This window comes from Amphibalanus amphitrite, unplaced genomic scaffold, assembly GCF_019059575.1.
Source record: "Amphibalanus amphitrite isolate SeventyFive unplaced genomic scaffold, NRLGWU_Aamphi_draft 000354F_arrow, whole genome shotgun sequence".
NCBI lineage: Eukaryota > Metazoa > Arthropoda > Thecostraca > Balanomorpha > Balanidae > Amphibalanus > Amphibalanus amphitrite.
Window position 1 is genome coordinate 369,554 of NW_024881848.1, and position 21,182 is coordinate 390,735.

At 47.8% G+C, this 21,182-nt stretch overlaps 1 protein-coding gene and 1 long non-coding RNA gene across 2 annotated transcripts in view; both read left to right on the forward strand.

Annotated features, from left to right (window-relative positions):
• Positions 1-9,640: 9,640 nt before the first annotated feature.
• LOC122389337 lies at positions 9,641-12,164 on the forward strand. Its single transcript, XR_006257958.1, has 4 exons — positions 9,641-9,830; positions 10,197-10,319; positions 11,215-11,479; positions 11,687-12,164. It is a non-coding gene; the product is annotated as an uncharacterized LOC122389337 (long non-coding RNA).
• Positions 12,165-16,272: 4,108 nt separating this feature from the next.
• The window catches only part of LOC122389321 (eyes absent homolog 2-like), a 118,467-nt gene continuing 113,557 nt past the window's right edge, over positions 16,273-21,182 (forward strand). Inside the window, exon 1 of the mRNA XM_043381208.1 lies at positions 16,273-16,427. Coding sequence (XP_043237143.1) covers positions 16,365-16,427 — 63 coding nt within the window. The 5' untranslated portion in view covers positions 16,273-16,364. The remainder of the gene's footprint in view (positions 16,428-21,182) is intronic.

Here is a 21,182-nt window from a genome sequence, read left to right on the forward strand (position 1 = left end):
CGCCCGTGTGGCTGAGCTCCTCGGGATTCCCTCTTCCGCTCCCTGCGTTATCGGTTTTCTCATGCCATTGAGTTGGGCATACGTTACGTCTTCTGGCCTTTGCTCGGCTCATGAGCCTACTCAGTGCTGGGTCCGTTTCTATGGAAGCAGTAAGTTTTCCGTGACCGGTACTAGGTGAAAGGGATGCATAACTTGGTGTGTAATAAAGGCACTCATTACGAGTAGGCACTTTGGAGTCATGATAGGCATTCAGATCGGCCTTGCACTGATATAGGTATTTGACTACTAAAATGATAGCAAGCGTCACAACTCACAAATGCCTAAAAATACAAATACCTTCAAATCGGGCACCTTTATAGGTTCAACTTCAAAACATGTCATTGACAAAGCTCAAGCTTTCAGAGCTGTGCGGCATTTTACGGTCTTTTAGCTTGCGTAGTGCTGTGTCCACATGTCAGGATCACTTAAGTATATCATCAAAAGCCAACTCACGAGCCCCATGCCTCCTTTGACCAAATCCCACACTTCGTATTCCGTATCCTCATCCTTTAACCCACCATCTTAACGCCTACCTTCCACCACCATCCCACTGCCCCCCCCCCCGCCGTCGTCCGGTGGGCGTTCCGACCCCCCCCCCCCTCCGTCGTCACTCGGTGTGCCGTCCGACCCCCCCCCCCCCCCCGTTCGGTGGGCGGTCCGACCAGCGTCGATACCGACGAGGGAGAGGCGCGTCTCCGACGACCATCGATCGACGACCGCCGCCGCGCCGCCGTCCATTAGATGTGCGCGCTTGTTATTTGTCCTCAGTTATGCATTATCTAGTTGGTAATGCGAGCTGTAATCGATGGCTGGCCGGCCGCGGTGGCAGGGGGGGGGGGGGGCTAAAAGGTCGGCGGCGGCACCACGAGCAGGAATCGCAGTAGCGGAAGAGCGCAAGAGGAGAGGGGAGAAGGTTTGAGGCTGGTGGAGTCAGTCTTGAGACTGGTTGGCCAATCTTATGGTGTTGAGCGAGAAATGAAGGTCAGATTACAAATTGCTAAGCTGACTGTTTGATCTTTGATGTCTTGAAATACCTACGCCGGTTTCGTTCCTCTTACGCCGCGAACTGCCTTACGTCCGTGCAAACGAGGGTCACAAGCTTTTTGCTATTCATCTTTACCTTCATTATTCATCATTTCATTTTCTTTAGAGTGAAATAATTCTTATTTGTTAGCATAAGTCGGGTGAAGAAGAACGATCGACAAAACACCGATGCTGAAAACATTTGCTTCAATATCCCTCTCAAAGATTGTTTCATTATTATTTTCATGCAATTTACTGAAACTATAAAAAAACAGCACACTTCCAAAGCACACTAATAAGAATAACTCCGGCTGACAAGTAGGTAATCGGGAATGCTAAGGTGAATGCAGCATAATCAATAATCGTTTTGCTTTATTTTGGCGCACAGCCGGCCTAGCCCATGGTTGCGGCAGCTGTCACTGGGTCAGCGAACGGTCACGACCGTCTTCTTTTTTTCTCTAACACTGTTCCGACTTCACCAACCCACCTAATAGAACTTGACACTTAGTTGTTGTTTTTCCAAAATTAAAACCTCTGTGTCTCTCAGAAAATTGAAAATTGACGCTACCCAATCTCATATGAACTCTGGTGTCCTTTAGGCTCCGCTTTCAGAGACGTGCAGCAGCATCCATCAACCGAACCGGTTACCGGTAGACAAAACCAGCCCACCCTTGGTGTCGTCAACCGCGGCGGAATAGAGAATCCCCAATGCCATCCTCTGCCGCGCTGGACACGGGAGAAAGACCCTCCGCTATCCACTCTTCCTTGCTTCACTCTTCCTTGTTTCCCAGATACCCATTTGTGTGATATGATGGAGCGATGGGACAGCGTCCACCTCCCCAGCTGAAAGAGCGCCCGCACTGTTCCTCCTGGCCCGGCGCGGCCCTACACCAGGTAAGCCGGTCCATTAGGGGCACGCGCCCGCCGGCCGCCGGGCCCAGGTGGCACAATAGCCCGGCCGGCGGGGGCGGACCGACCGACCGACCATTACCTGGGGCACGTGTCCAGCCACGGGACACGTGCCGCGGCCGGCACGCGCTGATTATCAGCGGACCGCCACGTGCGGTGGTGGCTCGTGCTGAGCTCGAGAAGCGAGCTCGAGCCCATCAGGATGCGCTGTGTCGTCGGACTGTGCGACTGCCTTGCCGCCGCGTCCGTCCCGCGGCCATCAGACCTGGCGGCCGCCGCAGCGGCGTCCAGTAATTGCTTCTCTGGGTGCGTTTTTTCAGGAATTCATAAATCAGTGACGCATTCTCGTGTTACCGACGTTAGTGGTCGGTGCGTCAGTGTATAATAGCTGCTGAGTCTGGGTTCTGTGGTATCTGCACAGCATAGGAGAAAAAAAGCTGCCTTCGCCATAGTATGCCAAAGAAACAATTATGCATCTCTAAGAACAAGCCCCGCTCGCGGATTCCTGTGATGTCGCTCCTATTCGTAACAGACAACGCAGTACGTTCCAGTTCTTGAAAACAGCTAATAGATATCCAACCACCAGCCGCTGCATCCTCCCATAGTTACTTTACAGACTTCGGTCGGCACTGGCCAGCAATCCCCCATCGCCGCCGTCCCAATCCCCAGCCCTACAAAGCCTGCGCTCGTCCTCAGACAAAGCCCCGGCCAGCCGGTCCAGCCCACTTTAATTCGGCGCGCTGTCGGTCGACGAGCTTTGATTGCTGCTGAAAGCTTGAAAGGTTTCTGGCGCGGCGCTCAGCGGTGCGTGCGATATGAACCACGGCGTGGCGGCGCGGCGGCCTCGAGGGACCCTCGCGTCGGTTCCCGCCGGTCCAGACGGCAGCGGACCGGCCCGCAGCGCCTCTCGATTGTGTTTTATTGGCACTTGTGTGCGGCGGATTAATTGAGGAGATAAGCGGGCTCTGAGTGCCGCAGGGTCTCCGGGCTGCCCCCTAGGTGGGGTGATGGGGGCGATAACAAACCCGACTGGTGTCACGGGGCTGGGGTGCTCGCTCACTGCTCTCAGCTCGGCTGTGTCGAGTTGCAGCGACAACAAACTGACACGGGGACAATGATAATGTTTACCTGTAAGTGGAAGTGAGGGGCTTGTTCCTGGTTGTTTGAAGGTGATCGCACTGTATCTGTGGCACGAAAATGATGTCCTGCTCATTTTCTGCGCTGCGCTTTGTCATTGGAATAGGTTGTACAGTATGTCTAAAAAGTATGTCCCCTAGTTTTTTTCTCCCATGGTAGGCGAATCGGTAACTTGGCTGAATCCTAGTTGCGGCACCCGGCCGCCAGGGGCGCTGCCACGCGAGTGGCCTTGACCGCTCGCATGTCATTGGCAGTTCGGACCATCCCCACCCCGGTAGAGGTGGGGAGGAGAGCAGAGGGGAAGAGAGGGGAGGGAGGGGCACCCGCTCGGCACTGGGTGATACCTGGCTGACCCCGCGCTCCCTCGCTGACCTCCGTCCTGCCTTCAAGCGAGGACCGACTTCCTCGGCCCACAGCGGCCGAGCGGTAGAACCGAGCGTGTGGGCTTGACTCCATGGCGGCTGTGAAGCACAGCTACGATAACTCGGCTAGTGCATGAGGAATAATGCTTGTTCCAGAAATTTCTAACGCAATACCCGTTACAGTAAGCGTGGATACGTGAAAGGAAAAGGGCCACCTTTAACCCTCGCCCGTATTCGTGTTTTGCCAGCGTCTAACGTATAGGAGGGGGTCCCTTGGACCCCCTTGCCGTTTGGCACCTGTTATTTTTTCATAGCTAGAGCTTCGCGAAAACGAGCGTGTTGCCCGTGACGAGAGGAAGCCAATAATACCCAATTTTAAGGTCCCAGGTCATTGGTTGTCGTGGAAGGGTTCCGAGAACTACGCCCAGTCACGGTCATTGCCCAGTGGATTGTCGCCCCCCCCCCTTAAGATCTCAGCTCCTATAAAAGCCAAAACGACAAACTTTGAAGGATGGGTGGGACACTCTATTGTGTGTTACTTTCATGACAATAGGTAAATATCTTCAAGGTCAAATGAGGTTAAACGGGTCCAAGTCTGTCAGATGAGGGTCTATTTAGTGTCTACTACACGCCCATACCTCTAAAAGTTACCGGCCGATTTTATTATTTCTTTCGCCTTATGACGACACATACACTTTTTTAAAGTATATATTGAGAATCTCTAATTAATCCAGCCATAATAATGGCAATTAGAGCTCTGTTAGGAGAAAGATGTCTTCCGGTTGAGACGGGGAAGAGCCGACGCGGAAAGAGTGTTACAAATTTGTGTTAACACACTCGTAACTCGAAATGTTACCGCTAGTTTTCTTTTTTTCACCGTAAGATTGTATTTACATTTCCAAGTCTTCACAGAGACTTTGACGCAAATCGATCATTAGCAGCGGTAAGCAGCGCAATGCAAAGGCGGAACTGGCCGGCGCCGGCAGCGAGAATCGGCCGGCGCCGGCCGCCGCGCCGCCACGCCGCTCCGGCGGGATATTTGACTTTGACACACATGCTGTTAAAAAAGTTGTAGACCGATTTACTCATTGCCTTAACGGCAAGATGCGCAATTCAATTTTAAGTCAACTACCGAAAACTTGACGTTAATAGAATGATAATGGCGTAAGATACTTGCAAAAAACAGGAAGGGTGGACGAAATTCGCCCCCCCCCCCATCATCCACTGTGCGTGTTATGAAATCAGCTGACGCAAGCGACCATTGGTGACCCGATTGGGTTATGACCTTGAACTCGGGACAAGGAGGCGACAGACGAGCGACTCAGCCACTTGGCAACAATCGGGGGAGTAGCGCGCCAGCTTTGATTGCATACCGTTCCGCGATTTGTTTTGCGCTGTGAAATGCCGTATCATTGCAGCGAGTTTGAAAAGGGGCGTATAATTCAGTTAAAGGAAATAGTTCACATTTTAACATGGGTTTTGAACTGGAATAGCAGTTCCGTAGCTTGGGCTGAGACGAGCATAAATCAGGAGCTTTTACAGCCCAACGATCACCCTAGGCAAAGATATTCTATTTCTCGTCCCGAAAAATGTGTCTTGCGTTGAGGATGTGTGCCTTGCATATATTCGCATCCAGTATGAAACGAGCATGGGTCCCGAAAATTCTTCAGAAACTAGAGAGATTATCTACGAGAACTCTAGAGAAATTCGCTCCAGTGAGGCGCTCCAGTAACAAAAGCACGAGCAGATCGCTCAAATGCCGGTGGCCGCGATAATTTCTCAAGTTTCTAAGAATTTTCGGGACCCATGCTCTTTTCATACTGGATCGCGTGTGCCTTACAGAAACTGAAAAGTTCTTCCTATATCAAAAATATAGAAAATAATCTTTTGCTGTAAAAAGGTTTTATTTTCTTTGATGATCATTTTGAACATAAAAAATCACAAATCCATTGCAAAAAAAATAATTTCGTGAAAGTGAACTATTTCCTTTAAGAAATGAGGGGAGAAGAATAAGTGAAATCGCAGAAAGCATGGGTCGCACCGAGAAGACCATTCGTAAGTGGCTGGCCCGTTTTGAAGAAGAAGGCGAGGCTGGAATGGCTCAGCGCCCACGCTCAGGACGTCCACGCGTCACTTCAGAGGAACAGGATCAGGCAATGGTGGAGGTAATATGAACTATCTAATATCTATGCTTTATTGTATGTAATTATTGTTTGCTTTTTGTCCGTTGCATGGATGTTTGTTGAACTATTAGGTACGTGCTGAATGCTGATGCAAACAATTGTAAAACCTTTATCATATTGCGGACGCGCCGTCCTACCCATAACTGAAAACTACACAAATGTGCACCGTTCACTCTCAGCTGAGCATCATTTAATTGAAAGGATAGGGTGGGAAATAATTGGAACAGCTGGGGCAGCTTGAACATAGTATGAATGACACAAAATTACGGAAAATCCATAAGTGGCACGACAATAAGACCAATGAGGGACATAATCATAACTAAAAGGGCTATCATATTAACGGGTTTTAAAGTTTCATGGAATGGAGATGTTGACGCACATTATAAGAAAACCAATTTCGCAAGTAAAAACGCCCCACAACAGGTCATTGCAACTTCATTGCAGCGAAAAATCTGACATTGCTAGCGCCTAATACGCAACGGCTTTTGTTATACAATGAACTAATAAGTGCCTTCATTCCAAGATATTTGCTTTTGAAACTAGTTTTTAAATATGGCAAAATAATTTGTGACGTAGGGTAATTTGAACATAGTGTGATAATTTTAATGAAAACCGGGATAGCTCCGAAAAATTACGCTCATAGTTTTTTTTTTACCCAGTTCTTCGACCCAAAGTAGTAGCAAATAAGTGATGCCTGGAATATTTTCCATTACTTTCCATCACGTGGTTGACTGAGGAGGGGAGGGCTCTAGAGTCCCCCCCTCCCTCCTATATCCAAAATCACTGGGCCGATTGTCAGAATTCAAACGGCGTTTGATATAACCCTAGAAGAGCTGTCTGACGAAACCTTCTTTATTGACTTCGAGGTCTCCGATGACCCCACCATTCAGGTCAGTTTAGTTCGGGTTCACAATTTGGTCTCTGGCTGCCGGCTAACAAATCACATTAAGTTCATTTTTTGGTTTACACACTAGCCAATATGTATATGCTTATGAAAACCATAAGGGTAAATAGTTCAATGTTATGCATCAAAATGGGCGGAACATGACGTCACTCTAACGTCATTCCCGGACAACCTATTATAGCTACGAAATTTCCATTTAGCCACAAGGTGTCAATTGATGCAGTCTTAGCGGTCTAGAAGATATTTAAAAAAAAAAAAACGGGTGGGGGGAGGCTCTGTAGATCCTCTTTAGTCATGCGCGAGCTAACAATCGCTTAACCCTCGCCCATGTAGGGGGGGGGGTTGGTGCAACCCCCCCCCCTGAGGTTTTTCGGAAATAGTGCAAAAACGGCGGCGCGCAGCGCCGCCAAATTTTGGGTACCTTATGGGGCATACCTTGCGCATCTTTTGATAAAAAAATTTGACCGGGTCATGTCAGGTCACGGAGTTATGACGTCACAAAGGGAACAGCCTCCGGCCGGATTTTCACAAACTGAGTGCCAACGCCCGAGGTTTCCTGCCGGTGGTACGGACATCGGTTGATGGATCGTGATGAAACTTCCCATGCATGTTGGGGCAAGTATTGGCTATCATATGGTATAAGAAACTTGACCGGGTCAGGTCAGGTCACGGAGCTATGACGTCACAAGAGGAACAGCGTCCGGTACTATTTTTGAAAAGCGCCCGAACCACTATTTTGCTAATTCTTGTCACCTCAATGGGAATATGCAGCAATATTAGCTTCTATAGGGAGCAAATGGACCTTCCAAATCCAAAAATACAATCAGATTTCAAAAATTTAAATTTTGATTTTTCGAATTTCTGCCGCCGACTGTGACCTTGCCGACTTCCGGAGCTCCCAACGCGCCATTTTTAGAGCTAGGGAAACGAAATACATACCAAACGATAGAGAATTGATCAAGGAACACGATAGTGAAGGTTTCAAGTCGATATCTCCCACCGTTTTGCCGCAATCGCCGCGGAAAGTTGAAAAAAGTCTATTTTTCCGAAAATTTGACCTTTGACCGGTCAAAAGTAGGTCAAATGTTGACCTAGGACCAAAAAATATACCACCAATCGCGAGATCTCGGCGAGAGCAATCCGTTGGTCTTTTCCGCTAAGCTCTACGACGCTCCGTTTTCAAACGCCAAGGGGGGGGTCGCACCAACCCCCCCCCCCCTGCATGGGCGAAGGTGGCAGATCGCCGTTTACGGGCGAGGGTTAAATGGCAGGCACCTATTGCAATTGGAAAATGGTTCGTTTAAACGCACCATTTTACCAGATAGCATCAACTATTATGTGGTAGCAAAATTAGAGGGTTAACAGCCTTGTCATGATCAACCATACCAAGTTCCAGCATCGCAGTTGGTCTAAAACATGGTTAGATAATAAAAACTTCGGACCTTTTCAAATTTGACCATTTCAATGACTCCAATAAAATGGAGCCCAGTTAGGTATTTAGTGATAACTTATCTCTCAGTGTAGGTTATATTGGAAGACCCATCAATTATCTTTCATTTGTGCATAAAAACATTAAATTCTTCGTAAAATATCACTGGAGATCTCCCTAAAGCATTTTTCGAGAAGCATGGCAAAGTCACCCCGTTTACGGTACCAACCTGTTTGCAATCCTACAGTTGGCGAAGGATCAGCCCTTCATGACGGTGCGGGATGTGGGAGCGGCCACGGGCGCTCCTCATCTGCACCCGACCTGCATCTCCAACCGTCTGAAAGAGGGGGGACTGCGGACCTACAGGGCTGCCCCAGCTTTGCACCTCAGTGAAGTCAACAAAGCAAACCGCGTGCTTTTCGCCCAAGAACTGCTCCCGAAGCCCGTGGAGTTCTGGTCAAGAGTTATTTTCTCGGACGAGAAAATCTTTCGGACTGACCAAACGGGAAAGCTGCTTGTCCGAAGGTATGGAATGAAATCCATTGTTCAATACAATCGAACAATGTCATGTGCAGTTAAATGACAATCGTTCTTCAACGGAGCAATTTCATAATTATTAACCCTCGCCCGTTTCGTGTTTTGCCAGCGTCTAACGTATAGGGGGAGGGGGCGGGGGTCCGTTGGATTCCCTTGCCGTTTGGCCCCCGATGGAGCTAGAGCTTCGCGGAAAAAAACGAGAGTGCTGCCCCTGGCGATAGGAAGCCGATGATATTCAAGTTTAAGGTCCTAGATCATTGGTCGACCTTCCAGGTCAGGTCAATGACCCAAAAGTCGGGAAAATCGGGCCCTGCTAGAACTTCGTATAGTGAAGGTGCTATATTTTTGGGGGGTCCTGGTCACGAATATCATTTTAGGTTTGATCGCAGATTATGTCTTGATGCATTTAGACCAGGTCGGGCCAGGTCAGGTCAGGTCAACCAGTAGGCGTCCTGCCGGCTATCCATCGTAGGTGTCAAGCACTACTGACGGCTCGTAATATATTACGAAGGCACCAAAACTACTTCGTAAATGTTTAAATGGGCGCCAAATTCGAAATCAGCTCCAAAAACTACCTTAAGAACATAACTCAAAAAGTGAATCGAGGTCATCAAAGATCAATGACCTTAACCTGATATTCACGTGACCTTGACACCCACAGTAATGCATAGAACCAACATAGGACAAACAACCAGGTCGGGCCAGGTCAGGTCAGGTCAACCAGTAGGCGTCCTGCCGGCTATCCATCGTAGGTGTCAAGCACTACTGACGGCTCGAAATATATTACGAAGGCACCAAAACTACTTCGTAAATGTTTAAATGGGCGCCAAATTCGAAATCAGCTCCAAAAACTACCTTAAGAACATAACTCAAAAAGTGAATCGAGGTCATCAAAGATCAATGACCTTAACCTGATATTCACGTGACCTTGACACCCACAGTAATGCATAGAACCAACATAGGACAAACAACTCTCTCTCTCTCTCTCTCTCTCTCTCTCTCTCTCTCTCTCTCTCTCTCTCTCTCTCTCTCTCTCTCTCTCTCTCTCTCTCTCTCTCTCTCTCTCTCTCTCTCTCTCTCTCTCTCTCTCTCCCTCTCTTTCTGCCGATATCGCCCTGTAATGCTATTCTTTTCCTCATTTTAGGCCGAAGGGACTGCGCGACTCGGAGTCCTTCCTACGGACAAGAGACGCTAGTGGACGGCAGTCTGTTCACGCGTGGGGGTGGGTGGATGGGTTTGGGCCCGGAGAACTCCACCGTGTCATCGGGCGCCACACAGCTGACACATATGTGGAGATTCTCGATGAGGTAAAAACTACTGACGATTAACTGACTGATAAATTAATGACAAATATTTGTCGATTTATGTATAAAGCTTGTGAGCTAAAGGAAGCGTGATCTATCTAATCACTGCCGTTTGAATTGTTCGTTAAAAATCAGACAATGAGCAAAACAAGCTGTATTGGCGTAGGAAATGTGGGAAAATTTTATTTCCAACAACGAATGTAGCTAGCATATTTATGGGTGGCCCACTGAATAACGAGGAATAACTGCAACTTGATTGCGTCAAACGGTAAAACACACCTGTGCAAATTAAGCATGCTGCATGATCCACAATTGTATGAGAATTTTTTTTTTTATAAAACAATGAAAACTGTTGCTCTATTGAACCAGGTCCTGTTCCCGACGTTGGAGCAAATGCGAGGGGCGGCTCACCAGCACGTGCTTGTGCAAGACCATGCTCCTCAACACACGGCAGCCGTCACCAAAAACTGGTTTGAGGAGCACCAAGCTCAAGTAAATGATTATATTGCTATCTGCTGAAAAGTTGTGGAGTAAACAAATAAATTTTCTTATTTTATAATTATAATATTCATGTCTATCTTGTTTCTAATGTCAAATCATAAGTGTTCAACTTATTTTGTATCTGAGAACAGAAAAAATGGCTGAAGAGTGGCAAATGCTTAGCAATAAGCGAAACAAACCCACGAGCCGCCATGGGGGGGGGGGGGGGGGGCGGCATAAAGTTGCCCCCACCCTTTACGTTTTGTGGAATATCTCCGAAACCTGATGAGCTATGAATGTGAAACTTTGCTTAGTTTCAAATGAATACCTAGGCAATGTTTGAGGAAACTGTGGTGGTTGTAGCACTTAAGATGACGTCACAGTGACGTCATAAAGTTTTGTCGTTTTCCGATATGGACCGTTTCTGATGTCGCTGAGCATGAAACTCAACTGTAAATGAACCAGACAGCACCTGCTGTCATCCTTAAACATCTAAGTACTCTTCCAACTAGTTCCTGACCAGTAATCGGTCCTTTATATTCGGTCTCGTCTGTCGGATATATCGTGAGAAAACTGAGAGTCGCAAACCTATAATTTGACTTCTGACGTCAATGTGACATCATTTCAAACGGAATCGACACCAAATTTAGACACAACCTCGGCTAGGTATTCAGGAAGATGTGTGCAAAGTTTCGCTTTTCTATCTCTTCGCGACGATTGCGATATTGTCGCAGAAGTAAAGGGGGCAACTATATGCCCCCCCCCCCCCAGCGGCCGGCGGGTGGCGCGGAGGCCCAGCGGCCGCCGGGTTAATTAGGAAAAATTCATCATAGATTGCAAACGAACGCGTAAAGGCAAAATGAAAACGGACATCAATATCACAATTAAAAGCGACTCATCATTACAGGTGGCTGTCGTGGAGTGGGCTCCCAAGAGTCCAGACCTCAACATCATTGAGAATGTGTGGGGCGTAATGGCCCGGGAGCTCGGCGAGGACGGTGGTCTGCGCGGCCTGACCTCCGACCAGCTGTGGACACGCGTGGAGAAGAAGTGGGAGGAGCTGCGATCCCGGCCGGCGATGTTTGCCTCTCTGGCGGCTTCGATGCCCGGCCGTCTGCAGGCCGTCATCGAGAGCGGCGGCGGACACACGGGATACTAGGAGCGCCAGTAAGGTTGGTGAATTTAGAAAATGACTTCAGCCGCCAATGCATTTACAGCAACATCGATTGTATGGGGTAAACCTTACATTGATGAATATTGTAAAATATATAAATATTGTAAAATATATAAAATTATTGGTCCCTATCGATCTGGTCTGTCTTACGAGCTCATGCCATGCCATGTCATGTCATGTCTCACGAGCACATGCTCCGCTCCAGGTATGGTGCTGCTGACTTGAGACCGACGACCGACAACCGTCGAGCGGTTGATTCCGAGAGTCTAGCTTGTCGCCGGCGGCGATGCTGCCGTGGCTGTGGCTGCCGCTGCGTCTGTTCGGAGCCTGCTGCCGTTTGACTCCGTATTGGCCACTGCTGAGTCAGGAAGCCTTGAATGCACCGCTAGCTCGCTATGTTATTTGTGTCTGTTCTTAACCGTTTCTGTGCAGTGTGAGAGGTGCTGACTTGTTTTGCAGTGTTGATTGCTCTGAAATGTGTTTGTTGAAAATACTACAACTGAGTGTACCATGATTAAGTGTTGAAAGGCTAACCCTCGCCTTTATAGCGGGGTCTTAGACCTCGGGTTTCCTATTCGGTGTTCATAGAGGCCACTGACCGGTTGCAGCCTAACCCGAATGCACAAATGATATTTTCACAAAAAGTATTAAATAAAAGCCAAACGATATGCCAAGAAAACTTCATTTCAAGAAGATGTAGGAGGCTCCTTTTTTACATTTAAGCTATTGACTTGACCTCGAAGCTAAGCATTCGAATCGTTGAATTTGAAGCATTGAAGTCGTTGAAACAACGTTCAACCATCGTTAGGGTTATAGGTCACGAGCAATGCGCTCGCTTTCTTCAACAAAGCCATATACCCAACCCAATCAGGTCCAAACTGTTCGTGGGTGGGGGTGCAAGCCCCAGTTGATCGTTAGCAACTGTTTATTAAATGACCAACACGGACGAGATTTAGCAAAGTTAACTATCGCACTTAAAGGGACCCTCCCACCTTCAAAAAAGTTAATGAATTGGCATGAAAGTGATGTCGCTCGGTTCAGAAAGAGCAAAAACGAATATCTACCAAATTTCATCGAAAAATATTCACCGGTTTTCAAGATATTAGACTTTTACTTTTGTTTACTTTTTAGGATCTCCGCTGTTCCTAGCGACTTTATTTGAAAGTGCGGCATTTGTTGCGCGCAAAGCAGCATATACCACCGCGTGCTACAAAACGTTTTAGTCAAACATTTAACGGACGTTCGAAAGCCTGATGACGTCATCAGATTTCCGTAATGGTTAAGAGATAGGGACCACGCTGGTCCCACCCTGCAAGTAAAAGGAAGAAATTTCTTGAACACCGTAAAGCTGCGGGGGTTGCGACCAGGATAAATGGTGGTTTCTGAGCCTGGCCGCAAACTTGGCTATCTCAACTCAAAACTAATGTTAAGGTGGGAGGGTCCCTTTAAAGGAAGGGGGTGTCGAATGAATCCCTTGGTTTTTCCGAACAACTCGCGTAGAAGTCGACCGGTCGCAGAGTAGCTACCAGTACTCCCGATTTGTTTAGTTTTAAACATCCTCTAACATTTTAAGGACCCTGACCTATAGTTAGCATTTGAGCTGTGACTGTTTCTCCAGACAACGTCGGACCAGAATTCCGATCGGCGTATTATACCAGCGCATATCGATAGTTCCGAGCAAGAACATCCTAAGTGTCAAATTTTTCGAAGTTAGATTTTTATACCATTCGACTCACCTCGTCGAGCTGAGTCGAATGGTATAATATCTCAAATTCGAAAAATTTGACACTTAGGATGTTCTTGCTCGGAACTGTCGATATTATCGGTGAGTTTCCAGACTTTATTATAAACGTGTTAGCATGTGAAATGATGTTGTTCCCATTAAGTATGATGGGTTTCAAGGTCGGTGGTCAGATGAAAGCCATTGGCCTTAATCCTCGCACTTATGGGGGGAGGGAGGGGCGAGTGGCCCCCTCCCTCTCGGTTTTTTGCAAATAATTCGCGCAATGATGGCGATCGCGATGAAACATTTACTACCCTCGTATTAATCAGTTTAAACATACCATGATAAGTTATCGACCCTGACCCAAATGACATATGACCTGTGACCTGACCCCAATCTAACCTAACCTATTGAGGCTGACTGTCTCGGAACTGAGGGCCCGGTCTCAGCGAGCACTGGGAGCTCGCTGAGACCGGGCCCCACAGGCAAAATTGGCCTCCTACAACCCGATTACCGTATAAGGAAGGTAACGTAAGGTGACCCGTTAGTCGAGACCATGTCAGGCCGGAATCGCGATTCAGCGTATGTCAGTGCACCGTATCAATGCCTTTTGAATCTTTGTGTGAAATGATGTTCACCCCCCCCCCCTCCCCCCTCGGCCGGCGAGGGTTAAGGGTGTCAGAGGGAAAATTCCTCTCAAAAACGGGGATAAGAGTGGAAAATTGCATTTCATGTAATGCCAAAAATAGAAAAAAGGGAGCAATGATATAAATTGTTAGGTATACAAGTTGGTAAAATGTAGAATGTTAAACGACAATCTAAATGCTTTTCTCAGTAAAATTGCTGGAGTGAATTCTGGACAATTGCCTTTGAAAATTAGAGATGAAAGTGTAAAATTAGTTTTATTTTGATGTCGTTTCCCACCCAAATGAAGACATTTTGGGACAATGTCATTTTCTGCACCGACCTACGAAGTTGACAAGGCTTCAGTGCACCCTTTGGTTCAGACACGGCTACCAACGTGACACCTTTTCCTCGTAAGAGGCACACACACACACACACACCTACACACACACACACACACACACACACACACACACACACAACACACATCCAAAAGCTTCCCTATCCCCACCTTGTGCCCACATCAGCATTTCACCCATTTGCGCCAGAACCCTTGTGACCTTGTCGTTTGGCCGCGACAACTACCAGCTTACCGGCGCACCCCTCACTAAACGCGCTGCCCCGCCCGCTCCCCTCCCACTCCCTCCCTCCCGGGGTCATGTCACGAAGGTTCCGGCTTACGCTACTACCGGCCGCTGCGCAGCTGTCTGACCCAGCGCTTGGGAATTTGTAGTCTGGTGCGGATTCAGCCAACTACCGGCTCGCGACACCAGCGCCGCGTAGTGGCGACGGGACATTCTTTTTAGACACACTGTACAAAGCGCAGCTATAGCATGCTAGGAACTCCCGAGGTAGGCTACAGGCTTATTGATTTGGGAAATTTATTTGCCTCTGCTGTTGCGATGACCGACGCTGCCATTAATGTTTGGTATGACTTTTGGTACTCAACTCGTATACGACATGCTGTTTGTTTCTAAATCCGTACAAGTTTGTTGACATGGGTGTTGACAGCCCAGCAATATGTCTGTATTTAACAGCTGTGTAAATAGATATTCGGAACGGATCTTTACCCATATGTCCGTTCGTCCGTCCGTCCGGCTCTCATTTGATTTGCCTAGTTGGAGTGTCCTTCAGCCGTTGTTCCTGTTTAGTTCATGTTATACTGCATCCTCCGTACGGTTCTGCGAAGCCTGGCTCTCCACTCTCCAACCTCCATTCTCAGATCTGCATTTACAGGTCCAGTTTCCTTTGTGTTCTTCGAATAGCGGTTGGCGTCTGGGAAAGGCCATACCAGATGGCTTGACAACCCTCGGCACTCGTTAGTTTTACACAACGCTGGGTGCTGCAGAGGCTAGGCGTCAAGTGATACAATGTTTGTGTTATTCAATTCATTTAAGCGGCATGCTTACAAGGCATTTGTTGTCGCGGCACATGGTGCTATGTGGAATTAGGTGAGCAATGATCTTGTCGTATGCTGCTCTGGCATTTCACTAGCAAGAATCATGGGCACATCAAAGTCATATACTTCCGCTGAAAGCGTGGAGCACATCCAATGGTATAGGTAAGTGCTCTTCCTTTCTATGGAAATTGCGAATGATACGAGTATGCACTATGCAGGCTGTAGCAGGAAAATGCACAAACGTTTTCCGGAGAAACAGCATCCGCAGCGATTCCGGTCCCATGATCGCTCTGAACTCAAAAATACGAGTGACACTTAATTATCTAAACATCTCATAGTCATTAGCCGAGCTCATTACCCTCTATACGGGTACATAGCTTTCACACAATCCGGTCATTCTTTCAACATGCAGCCTGTCTGGTGTGAACAAATGCCTTTCCAAGACCCCTCACCCCACCGTTTTGGTTCGCTCACAAAAAGTCCACCGTCAAAGTCACAACGCGAGCGTCTGGGTGTGCAAAACAGTCTGCTTGTTTACGCCACCTCGGCGGCTGTTTTGTAGACAACCGTGTCATTTATCAGGGGTGCGAGGGGAGGGGGGCAGGCACGCCCCCTAGCAGCTGCCTCTGTGCGGGCTGATCGCTTTGAATCAGTCGTCCAGCCTTTGTCTTTGCAAATGAAGGCATGGCAAGATAGCTAGACGTGCCGTCCTGGTCCTTTCCGAAGCAGGACAGAATCATCCAGTGAGCTGTGGTCTCTCTCTATCCGTGTTATTCCAGTGTTCGTGAATCTCGGGCCGTCCCTGCCGCTACCATCACGCTCTGATTGGAGTCCTGGTTCGTTTCCTGGGAGCGCTCTTCCTGGAAGAGTCTCGCTCTCCTAATGGCAGCTCTGTGCTCTGTAGCTCTCCCAGCCCAGGCCCAGTCCGTTGCCGCAGCCGCCGTATTGATGAAGGGCCGTGGGCCGGCTCGGCTGGCCGCGCGCAGGTCACGTGACTGACCCCGGCGGCCGTTGATTGGTGCTCGGCGGCGGCCGGCCCCGCCTCCTGTCGAGCTGCGCCAGCTCGGGGCTCGCAGAGCCTAGTTTACGGTGGCGGCGGAGCTGAGGTGTGGAGTGGAGGTGGCAGGGGTGGCGGCAATGGCGTGCCTCTACTCACCGACTGGCTGCGGACAGCAGTACTGCAAACCGCGGCCCAAAAAGGTAGGCGCGGCCCAGCTCAGTGTCACTGTTACTGTAGGTGTCAGGTGTGGAAGTGTCAGCGTGTCATGTCGGTGACATCCTGACAGTTCTTGAGTGGGGGTGACGATGACACACTGAGAATAGAACGTAGGGACATCACAACTTGAACTGTGGAATATGGACAGAACGTGGGTGCAAACGATGACGGACGCGCGGAGTTTCTACTTGAAGTACCTAGAAAACAGAAACCACAAATGACGAATGGCATCACATTATTCCGCCGAGGAAATCCATTGACACTATCGAGCGTCCAGGATGGTCAGATGGCCGCTGGAGCAGTGCTGGGCCTTCGAGAGCTGTTTCGGTTGCCCGTTTGCGTCTGCCGACAAGTCCCGTGTGTAAAGGAGCGAATGAGATTGGCCAGGACGCCATATCGTCCCACCTTTACCTTTCGGAGACCATTAGGAGAGGCATTACCGATAATCAGTGCTCTTCCGGGAAGAGCGCTCCGTGTAAACGAACGATCAATGTGTGATGGTAGAGATGGGACGGCCCGAAATTCAGGAACACTGGAAAAATGCGGACGGAAACAGGCCGCAGCTCAATGGCTGCGACTTCGAACACTGACACCGATGTGTTACCTGAATTCCGATCCACGAAGAACAAATGACACTCAATTATTATTATTAATTTTTTGCATAGATAGGTATTTGTGAGGCCTGACACATGAGGTCTCTCTTCTTCTTCCTCTTTCTTCTCCGTCTCCCCTCTCCCTCTTCCCTCTCCCTCTCTCTCTCTCTCTCTCTCTCTCTCTCTCTCTCTCTCTCTCTCTCTCTCTCTCCCCCTCCCTCCCTCTCGCCTCCCTCCCTCCCTCTCTCCTCTGTCGGCGGTGGCCGTCCGTCACGCCTGCCCTGTCGGCACGTGCTCTACCCAGCGGGGACACTGCCAGACCCGGCAGCGACGCTCGCTCTGGCCAGGTCACGTTACACCGGCCGCTGTCATAGTGGGCTCCGGACCGGACGGCCGCCTGACCTCGCCGGCACAGACTGTACAAGATCCGGTGTCCACTGTCCAGTGTCCAAGGGCCAGTGTCCACTGTCCAAGGACTCCAAAATGTGGGAACTCAGTCTTCATAGTTTTATGAATTTTATCTTCAGCGCTTCGCAACATTTTTTCCTAGATACCGGTGAGAGCCGAAGTTGTTATAAAATAGTGCAAGGAAAAGGTTACATTTAGGTAAAGGCTCTACATGCTAAATATATCCAGGTACCTTTGAAAGCCAACTACTAATAATTCACTTCAATCGCCTCGACGAAAAAAAAGTTGCAGTGAAATAAATATAGTTCATCTTCTGTCATACTTTACGCTACACAAAACAGTTCATTTTGACGGCTTTTGCGCTCTGGGGCTCATCTGTTGTCCATATAATTTGAGGACACGTTAGCGGTAATATTTTAAAACGGCAACACGAATGCATTTTCAGCGACATAAAGCGTTTCAATTCAATATTCAAGGACTCCTGTCGGACAGATCGGTTCGGGATTCTGCCCGCAAAGTCTGGCGCTGTTAAGAACTTTGCAGATGGATATAGAAGCGTTGCTGATCATCCAAGATTGGGGCGTTCATCCGCAGTCTCCACCGTAGCTGTAGTAGTATTGAAGAAAAATGCTGGGAAAAGGGCTCTGGGCCTCGTTTCATAAAGCGAGTCGGTAACTTACGTCGGTTTTTAGGGTTGTACTGCAAGCGCATGTGAAGCGATAAATTCAGTTTCCTTCTCCCTTCTCTTCTTGCTTGCAAGATAAATAAATTCAACGATTAATGCCGACATAATGCCAAGAAAAAACGCTCAAACATGCAATAACACCATGAGGGCAACGGAGTCGATGGATTTCCGACTTCTACTCCGACTCCGACACCAGCTCCGACTCCGGATGTTTCTCTTAAAATCCATATCATGATGATAAAGAAAATAGTGGAGATGTTCTTACTTTGCACTCGTAACGATCCTGTGTGGGTTCCAAGGCCTTGCGTTGCAAATATGCAAATAACATGCAGAACTAAACGCAGGTTCTGGCAAATCCGCCGTTTTCTTGCTTCTTTGCTGAAAACGCTGGTCCAAAACAGGAAAATGACCTTTTTCGACATTTCGAAAGGTCAAGGAGCGTATCATCGTCAAGCAAACAGGTGCAGGGCATGACGTTGAGCCAAGCAGCGATAACTGCGACACCGGAGTCGGAGTCAGTAAGATTTTGGCGACTCCAACTCCGACTCCGACTCCGGGCAGCGCTGTCGACTCCGACCCACTCCGACTCCGACTCCGACTCCGCGGCCCTGAATAGTACAAAGGCCAATGGATTTGCAACTGGATTGACCCTATGGAAGACAAAATTGAGACGAAGTCATTTCGCCACATAGCAATCTCTGTCAGATTCCAGTCTCCAATCGCTTTCCCGCTTAATTTGACAATCTGGCCCAACAAAAAGAGGACATGACCTGACCGGAATATGTAGGTAGGCCATGCTGCATATCAGTCTTGTATCAGTATTGGTGAACCGAACATATCCCATGTGTTTTCATCGCTCTAGCTTGCCTCTGTAATAATTTATGGTCGACAAAACCTGCTGGTGACGTTTTATGACCTAAGATGGCCGCAGGGTCTAAGGTGGGGTCATGGGTGTTATTTCTGCTTCAGTGGGTGTTCAATATCAATATTAGGTATACGATGTTAACCCGCGCCCCGTTGGGCTCTGCCGAGCAACGCGCCCGGTTGGGGGGGGGGCATTTTGGCCCCCCCCTAAGATCTCGAGAACCACGCAACATAGCGACAAGCGGTAAACGGCGTTGGATAGCCCCAACGGGGAACTACCTTGTGACCCAATTTTATTGACCTAGGTCAAACCGATGACGTCACAGGTCAGGTCAAAGGTCCAATTTTCACCGTTTACAGGCACTTCAAGAAATGCGTTGTAAAATCGAGTAAAATGCATTTCATTGAAAATCATCGATGGGGAAATGTTCTTCAAACACATATTTTGCTATTTGAGGTCACTGATACCAGGTCAGGTCACAGAGGTCAGGTCACGGGGGGGTCACAATATGAAAGTGTCGTGTGATACATGTTTTATGGTCCATTTTACATGACAAATGCGATTATATGGGTCAGGCAGCCTTTGGGGCCAGCTTAGATCACGTTTTGGTCAAGGTCAGGTCAAGGTCAGGTCAAGGTCAGGTCAAATTAGGTCAAATTTCAAAGTTAATATTTTTGCATAAAATGGGTATCGAATCGATGCAGCTCGTCACGGGGAGTTCAATGGTGGTCTTTTTTTTGCCGTACGTGGTCTAGAATCGCTAAAAATTGAGTTCAAAAATTTGACGTCATCATTTTTGAACAGTTTTTTCGCTATAACTTGGCCAAAAAACGAGATATCGATCTGAAATTTGGTATGTATATAGAAGAGCGCTGGGACTATCACATATATTCCGTTTTTTTTCGAAATTCGGAAAATTTTTGGATTTTTTCAAAGTTTTTCTAAAAAAATCACTTTTTTGATTTTTTTTTGTCAAAAACCAAAAATTTTGAAAATCCGAGATAGCAGTTTTGTAGCACCGCTTTTTGTCTACTAGACCATATAAAGAACTTTGAAATTGCTTGATAACTCTTGATTTGGTGAGCGTTTCAAGATTGCATGTTTTTTGCTCATTTTTGCTCAAACATGACCTCAGTTTGACCTCAATAACTCCTGACCTAAGGTGACCTAAGACTTGAAATTTGGTGTGAAGGTGTCAAATTGATGCCCGGAAAGGTACTGAAAATTTGGCGGCGCTTCTTGCTATTCAGGAAAAACCACAGGGGGGCCAAAATGGCCCCCCCCCCAACGGGGCGAGGGTTAAAATAGTTTTTATCTAAAAGAGGCGTGCAGCCTAATTTTACATTTAACCCTCGCCGGCCGAGGGGGGGGGGGCCGGGTGCCGCACCCCATGTTTTTTTTCGCGATAGCTCCGAACACGCTGGAGACAGAGAGCTGAAACTTGGCATACTTGACCTTTGATTCAAGCCGGATCTTTCGACACCAACCGCATTTTCGGGTCAGGTCAGGTCACTGACTTATGACGTCATAAGTGAACCTCTGCACGGTCTTCAGATGTCGCAACTTCGCAACGCCCTCACTGCCAGAGGAGCTTTAACAGGGAAATGAAACTTTTTAAAGAGTTAAGCGTTGTGAGGAAAATCATCATTATGATTATAAGCATATTTTAGTGACCGAATCCTTAATAAAATTTGAATAAATGACAAAATAACAAAATTCGGGTATATTCGATCACAGATTGGGTTGACGAAGATCTGTGACTGAATCCTCAATAAAATCTGAATAAATGACAAAATAACAAAATTCGGTTATATTCGATCACAGATTGGGTTGACGAAGATCTGTAATCGAATATAGGTACCCGAATTTTTGTTATTTTGTCATTTATTCAGATTTTATTGAGGAAATGAAACTTGCAGGATCTAGTATCCATTACGAGTCTCACAACTTGTATATCCGGATTTTTTCTTGAAGTTCATATGAGGTCAGGTCATTTTCGGGACCTCACCATTATAAATCAATGGGGAAAAATGAAAAATGAAAAATTCTGGCGCCGGGAACGATCTCCAAATATCTCAAGCACACAGAATCGTGCTTTGATGCACTCCTTGCAAGGTTAGATGCGTCACTTTTGCAATGTTGACCTTGCGTGACGTAACTTATGACGTCATCAAGGTCATATTAGTTT